The sequence below is a fragment of the Polypterus senegalus genome, chromosome 8 (genome assembly GCF_016835505.1).
Source record: "Polypterus senegalus isolate Bchr_013 chromosome 8, ASM1683550v1, whole genome shotgun sequence".
In the NCBI taxonomy this organism is placed as follows: Eukaryota; Metazoa; Chordata; class Cladistia; order Polypteriformes; family Polypteridae; genus Polypterus; species Polypterus senegalus.
Genome location: NC_053161.1, coordinates 68,021,214 through 68,028,643, shown reverse-complemented (window position 1 = coordinate 68,028,643; position 7,430 = coordinate 68,021,214). Strand labels below are relative to the sequence as shown.

Sequence of the window (7,430 nt, the reverse complement as noted above, 5' to 3'; positions counted from 1 at the left end):
TAACATAACAGTTTACTTCAAAATAAATCTTGAGAAAACAACAGAAAGATAAAAATACAAAGTAAAAAGTTTTTTTTTTAAATTATGTATTTTAAAGCATTATCGTGGTGCTGGTTGATATCAGTGTGTTGCATGTTGGTTGGACTTGGACTTTGTACATGGGACAGTGCTATTACTATTATTACTATTACTTTACATACAAAGCATTAAACCTCATTAAAACAAAAATCCTACTTTGTTTTATTGATTTATTTCTACTATCCATCAGTTTCTGACAAACTATATTTAGATGGTTAAAATAAATTATTTTTCATTAGAACATATCTGCCTGTGTTCAAAACCAATCTGTGTATATGGACGTGAACACCGTGTACTCCATGCTGTGTACTGTGGAGTGTGCTAAAAAAATACATTAAACTGAATTTAACCGAGAAAAAGGATCAGTCTGACACGGGCAACTGTTTTTATTTATTAACATATCTCCAATTATTTGTTTATTAAATTATTTTTATGAAAATTATGTGATCCTTCATTATTGCACATGACGTGTTTCTTTTGCATCGTTCAGTTTGCCAAGTCTGTTAAGTTAACGTAATGTTTTACACGTATATATTTGTTTCTTGAGTTATTTTTAACTTATATTTATTATGCAACCTGCAGGCCACGGATGTCCGTTCTGTAAGTTTTTTTTTTATTTATTCCTTTTATGTGTTTATTTTTAGAATTATTGTGTGCATCTGACATTGGGAAATTAATTGTTGTCTCCACCTAGTGGCGCATTTCAAGCCTCCTTTCTTCCCCGTCTTTCACTCTCCACTTTATCTTGACACAGATAACACGCACACTCACGGGCTCAGAGAATAAGAGGAAGAAAGAGCGTAGGCGACGTGTTCAGAATATTAACAGAAGCGAGTTTGTCAAAATGCACATTACTGCGCCCAATTAACTGTTTGTTTTATGAATATAATATGACGAATGTCGATTTCCATTTCTCCCCACGCGATGATTAACCTCTTTTTTTCCGGCACAACGTTAGTTAATCAGGACCCTTGTCATCTTTTACTGACGCTCGTGCCTACAGCACATGGGGGACAATATAACATTTTTATCATTGTGTGTACGCGTGTGTATGCCTCTCTTTTATTTCTTCTCACATTGCCACAGAGGATTTGCGTTTGAACTGCGTCACCTATCATTCTTACTTCCGATCACTCATTCTCCTTCGCACTTGCTTTTTATTTGTTTGCCAATTTAGCAAGGAGATTGAGTTGGAAGTAACCAGCCCGCCTTTTTGGAATTAACACATTTACATGTATCCCACAACCAACAAAACATAACCCGCGCGCGTGCGAACCTCTTTTTGCCCTCTAATTTGGTCTTTATCACGCTTGACTTGTGCCGTACTGATTTCTTATTTTGCATTGGCGTGTTGGTGATCGGACTTAATGTTCTTGCTTAGTAGAGTCTATACAAATCTTAATATGGATTTAAAAGAAGCCGTGTGCCAACGTTAGTTAAAAGATTCTCATTGCTAGAGACACGCCTCCGTTTTTTTCTTTGAGAAAATGGCTCAACTTAACCACAATACTCCTGGACGTTCTGAAGGAGGAGAAAATGTAACAATGCACCACGCTTTCCTAACTATGCACAAACTATTTTTCTAATTCGCACGAGGCACATGAAGGACACGAATCGATTATTCTTGAATTTTACAGATGCAGACTTCAGTTACCTTTTTCGAAGGAAAGAGGAGTAAAAACCTGTATTTCCCGCAGCCTTTGAAGAGGTGATGTCTGATTCACTGAGAGTGGAGTAATATTGCGCTCTCCAGACAGCAGCTCGCTGCCTTCAGTTTTTAAACCATAATGTGGATCATCCACCACGATCCTTCTGATGTAACTAAGAAGAAAAAAGAAAGAGCGAGGCATGATCTTTGTTGACAATGCGTAACTAGCGTTAAAGCGTCGAGTGTAATTAGGTTTCCCTTGAACTTGTTGCAGCTTTCCTGAAACCGAAACAATTTTCGGCAGCTTTGGATTAAAAGCAACCTCCATCGTCCAGAATCTCTTGAAAATATAATTAATACAAGGAAGGACGGTGAATACTGTTGGAAATTTTTTTTCTCTATGCGTCCTGTTCACATGAATGGACATTATGCAGTGGTAAGTCATTTATTACCTTTTAATATTTAAATGATATAACTTAATTAGTTTATTTTTCTTTCTGTTACAAGAATACTCGTTATCGTTTTGCTAAATATATTTTGAAGCCTAAATCACTTTTATTTTGAGCACCCAGTATAATAAACTGTGTAGTTTAGTAAATATGCTAGGAAGTGCAGAAGTGACTTTATCAATCTATCTATTACCAGGTAAGATTTTGCAAATCTGTGCTTACCTCAGACATTCAAAATGTCTTTAATTTCTTTAGCAGTACGTATTTTGCAAGTAATGCATTTTTTACATTAAATTTTACGCAAAAAGATCTTTCTCGGCCACGATACAAATAAAAAGTGATTGCCTGGCTGTTTAGTAAAAAGCAGCTTTACGCACATGAGATTTACTGTGGATTTAATGTAACGTGCGGTTGCTGGAAATCTCTGTCCTTCTAACAGTTCTTTCTTTTCCACGCAACTTTTTCCCCAGATGTCCCAACATCGAAACCCTGAATTTGCGTAATTGTGCAAGAACAGCCTTCTGCGTTGCCTTAACTGGTGTACGGTGTAGACCAGCAGATCGGAATGGCTGCGGGAGTAGCTGCTTGGCTTCCGTTCGCCCGTGCGGCGGCTATAGGATGGATGCCCGTGGCCAGTGCCCCGATGCCAGCACCCCCCAGAGACAAAAGGAGAACCCAGGACGGCTTGATCATTTTGAATGTAAGTGGGACCAAGTTTCAAACCTGGAGGAATACTTTGGAAAGGTATCCAGACACTCTGCTGGGAAGCACGGAACGAGATTTCTTTTTTAACGAAGAAACAAATGAGTATTTCTTTGACCGGGACCCTGACATCTTTAGGCATATACTTAATTTTTACCGTACAGGTAAACTTCACTACCCGAGACACGAATGCATTTCGGCATATGACGAGGAGCTATCTTTTTTTGGTATAATCCCCGAGATCATAGGTGATTGTTGTTACGAAGAGTACAAGGACCGCAGGCGAGAAAATGCCGAAAGACTCCAGGATGACGCCGATACGGAGAATAATAACGATGGAGTTTTGCCGGACATGACCCTCCGCCAGACTATGTGGCGTGCTTTTGAAAATCCACATACCAGCACATTGGCGCTAGTGTTCTATTATGTTACTGGCTTTTTCATTGCTGTTTCTGTTATAGCCAATGTGGTAGAAACTGTACCGTGCGGGACATCTCCTGGAAGAGTCAAAGACTTGCCATGTGGGGAGCGCTACGCCTTGGCTTTCTTCTGTTTGGATACAGCCTGCGTGATGATATTTACTATCGAATACTTGCTACGTTTGATAGCAGCTCCCAGTCGTTATAAATTTGTTCGAAGTGTGATGAGCATAATTGATGTCGTTGCCATCATGCCCTATTATATTGGTTTGGTGATGACTGATAATGAGGACGTAAGTGGCGCTTTTGTAACCCTAAGAGTATTCAGGGTGTTTCGAATTTTCAAGTTTTCTCGCCATTCACAGGGGCTGCGCATCCTGGGCTACACTTTAAAGAGCTGCGCTTCTGAGCTGGGATTCTTGCTCTTCTCACTCACTATGGCCATTATCATATTTGCTACGGTTATGTTCTACGCCGAGAAAGGCTCCACTGCCAGCAAATTCACAAGTATTCCTGCGGCTTTCTGGTACACTATCGTTACTATGACGACACTCGGGTAGGTCCTTGAGTTTTTACTTCCAAATTGCACTAACTGATCGATTTATTGTTGATTCCACTAGAGTGTATGTAGGCAGAATGGCGTTAAGTTTGACGTGTCGATCGTTGTAACTTTGGATTCCTTACATATTACATCACCCCACGTGTTGCATAATGATCATACTAGCACTAAATGCATGCAGGGATTGAAAACTGAAACCGTGGAAAACTAGGTTGCCTTTTATTATCTGAGCATTCTGAAGTTCTGGCTTGTAATAATGCTGGTAATCTGTTGCTATCCAAGGTGCTGAAATCACTTTTCCCAAAGAGGACACATTGAAAAAGTCCGTGCAGGATATATAATTACTTTTTATTGGAGTCTTTATATTGTCATACTGCTTCTCTGGGCCTTGGCGTTATTCTTTTTTAATATAATTCCTTTGCTTTTATTCTAGATATGACTTTTTATAACCAATATTTATTTAGTAACAAATGTCAACTCAAGTGTAATGGGACAACTATTTTATGATTGTAATACAAACAAAATTATTTGCACAGGCAGTGTAACCTTCTGGATAAAGTTTGAACTGTAAAACAAGCTCAGTGCCAACAGGTGACTTAATCGGTGACTCCAAGACATTTTGTTTGACAGTTCTCCAGTTACAGAAATTCTGTATGTACACTTTTCTAACATGTTCTTGTGAGTTTTAAGCCATGGAAGATGGAAACAGTGCTCATCATATTTTGGAAATGTCATATCTTAAAAGTTGTTAGATTTTTAACTTGGCTTTGAAGACTTCTCAGTAGTTACCATTTTGCTTGGTATTTGTTTTGGGATGTCAAATTCCTTTCCTAAAGAAATTATAATATTTTTTTTGTGTGTGTGTGTTTTCTTATATGAACAACATATACAGTATATATCAATTTAAAGTTTAGTGATCAGTATCTGAGTATAAATTTGAGAAAAGTGTCATAGAGTAAGGTGCAAAGACCACTTTACTGGGCTGGATGTATTGTCTTGCAACGAATGACAAATGGTGAAATTCACCACACATGGAAATACAAAGAACAGAGGTTATTCATCATAAATTTTCAAGAATGTCTGGGCTTTATGGAAGACTTCAAGCTATAATTTGAGACACTTCAGTGCCTTTTTTTAATTAAAATTTTAATAAACTGCACTTTAAAATAAAGATTTTACTCAGTTAAGACTAGTAGCTTCACTATCTTCAGATTTAATGCATAAATCAGATACACTTTGTACATTTAAAGCAGGCAGTCAAAATTTTTAAAAAGAAAACATCATTTAAATTTATTGCAAAAATGGTCTTCAGTAATAATCCTTAAAATATCCACTAAAAAGTTTCTAAACAATTATTTATAAAGCGAGTATGACAAACATACTAAATACTGTGATAAAAACAGTGATATTACTATTGACACTTGAAATGATTAACCCATATTAGAGTGATTTAGCCATATTAGAGTTGTCCTTTTAAAAATACAATACACATGAAGTTAATAAGAGCAAATTGCTGCAACATTTACAAACTGTTGCTTTGCATTAAGTTATTCGTATGGGGATAAATGCCCCATGTAAGCTTTTATTCTAAATAGACTGTGTGGGTGTTCATCTATTCATGGAATTTATGTTGCACGCAGAGTGTTAAAGTTTTTTTTACAGAGAAAACAGCACAGCTCTTCTACTTATAGTAACATTGGGCCATGCCCTAGCTTTAAAAAGCATTCAGACTTTAAATAGTTTTCTTATTTTGTAAATTGTTTTTGCTATTTGTTATTATTTGTAATTTATTGTTAATGGATGCTCTGATAGTGGGGTGCATGGTGGTGAAGTGGTAGCATTGCTGCCTTGTTGTAAAAAGACCCGCGTTCTCATCCCAGGTCCTTCCTGCACGGAGTTTGTATGTTCTCCCTGTGTCTGCATAGGTTTACTCAGAGGGCTCCGTTTCCTTGCACAGTACAAAGCCATGCAGGTTAGGTGGATTGGCAATGTGAAATTGCCCCAAGTGAGTGTGGGTGTGTTCTCGAGCGATGGACTTGCACACTGTCCAGGGGATTGTTCCTGGTATAGAATCCAGTCCCCCATGATCCTACTTAGAATCAAGCGGGCTTATAAAAAGATATGGCATTGAAACTCTTATGCACTGAGGAATAAGAAATCCTTATATTTTAAACCAACATGCTTAAAGTAAACTAACTTATGCAAAATACTAAACAGCAAAACACATCTGACAGTGAGTTACTACTCCTCAATATTTTACTGTTTAAATAAACAAATACAGAAGTACAGATAATATGTTAAATACTTTCATGTACAGTTTTATAAATTAAGCTAAATTATTAACATTTTAGGAAAATTACTGCATCAAATGACAGAAAAGATGCTTAGTTATAGTGTTATGATGTTTTCTATTGTTTATAACTATTCATGGGCAAAGTGATTAATATTTAGTTTCACATAATTTAAATGGTTTAACAATTTCCAGGATATTTGAAAAGTAATTAATTACCACACATCTTGTACCTTAATAGAAAAAAACCAAAAAAAAAAAACCGCAAGCTTTATATGCTAGTATAATAAATTTTGCTTCCAGATGCATAGGCCAATGTATCAGTTTGTTTGATACATCCTCGGCAATTGTAAAGATGATAAATTTAGATTATTTAACAAAATATTGGCTAAATTCATAAATATGGCAGAGAGTGTGCTGTACTGGTTAAGACTTTGGATGTCAGACCCTGAGGTTGTGGGTTTACATACTCACTACTGGCATTGTTTGACCGTGAGAAAGTCACTTCCCTTGCCTGTGCTTCAATTGGAAAAAATTAAAGAAATATGTATGAAGTTGTATATTCAATGTTGTAAATCACCTTGGATAAATGCATCAGACAAATAAGTAAATGAAAAATAATAATAATTCTTGCTTCAAACTTAGTGGTCAGTGAAAATATTTGTGACACAATTACATTCATCTGAGGTTTGTAAGGAACTCAGTTACTCATTCACACTTACAAGCTCTGTAGTACTCAATGCTAAAGAATAATTTTCTTCTTTAACAGACTTTCCTTTTTTGTGAAAACACCAAAAGAACTGCCAATTTCTTAATTTGGTACAGTCAAGTGAAGTGACTTTATTGTCATACTAACCATATACAGTATTGCAGCAAACAGTGGCACAAAATCATGTTATGCAGCATGGTGGTGAAACTTTTATACATAAACAGTTGACAATAGCAAGATTGGCAAAGAAGTCCTATTGTAGACATAGTTTGAGGTCATGCTACACCTTACTCAGTCACTCACTAACTCATTTATACCTATCCTCCAGTCTTGTCCTAGATGTCATGCTATATAATGTCAGCATGAAGAGGCAATTAGTTGTCAACTCTGTGCAACAGATGACACTTCAGCACCACACTGAACTTGTGAGGTTTTTTACAGTGGCTGGAGTGCCAATCCTGCCACCTACCCCTGAGTTTTCCCTGTAAGTTGGAGGGCCATAAAAAAACCAAAAAATTAAAAGACTGCCCTGCTAGAGTTGTATTCATGATGATTCAGTAGGGCATCTCATTAATG

At 36.7% G+C, this 7,430-nt stretch overlaps 1 protein-coding gene across 2 annotated transcripts in view; it reads left to right on the top strand.

Annotated features, from left to right (window-relative positions):
* The first annotated feature begins 729 nt into the window (after positions 1 to 729).
* Positions 730 to 7,430, top strand: part of kcnd2 (potassium voltage-gated channel, Shal-related subfamily, member 2) — a 598,262-nt gene continuing 591,561 nt past the window's right edge. The window contains exons 1-2 of one of the 2 annotated variants that reach the window (XM_039761211.1): positions 730 to 2,162; positions 2,646 to 3,852. In XM_039761211.1, coding sequence (XP_039617145.1) covers positions 2,741 to 3,852 — 1,112 coding nt within the window. In that variant the 5' untranslated portion in view covers positions 730 to 2,162; positions 2,646 to 2,740. The remainder of the gene's footprint in view (positions 2,163 to 2,645; positions 3,853 to 7,430) is intronic. The other variant, XM_039761212.1, reaches the window with a different exon arrangement.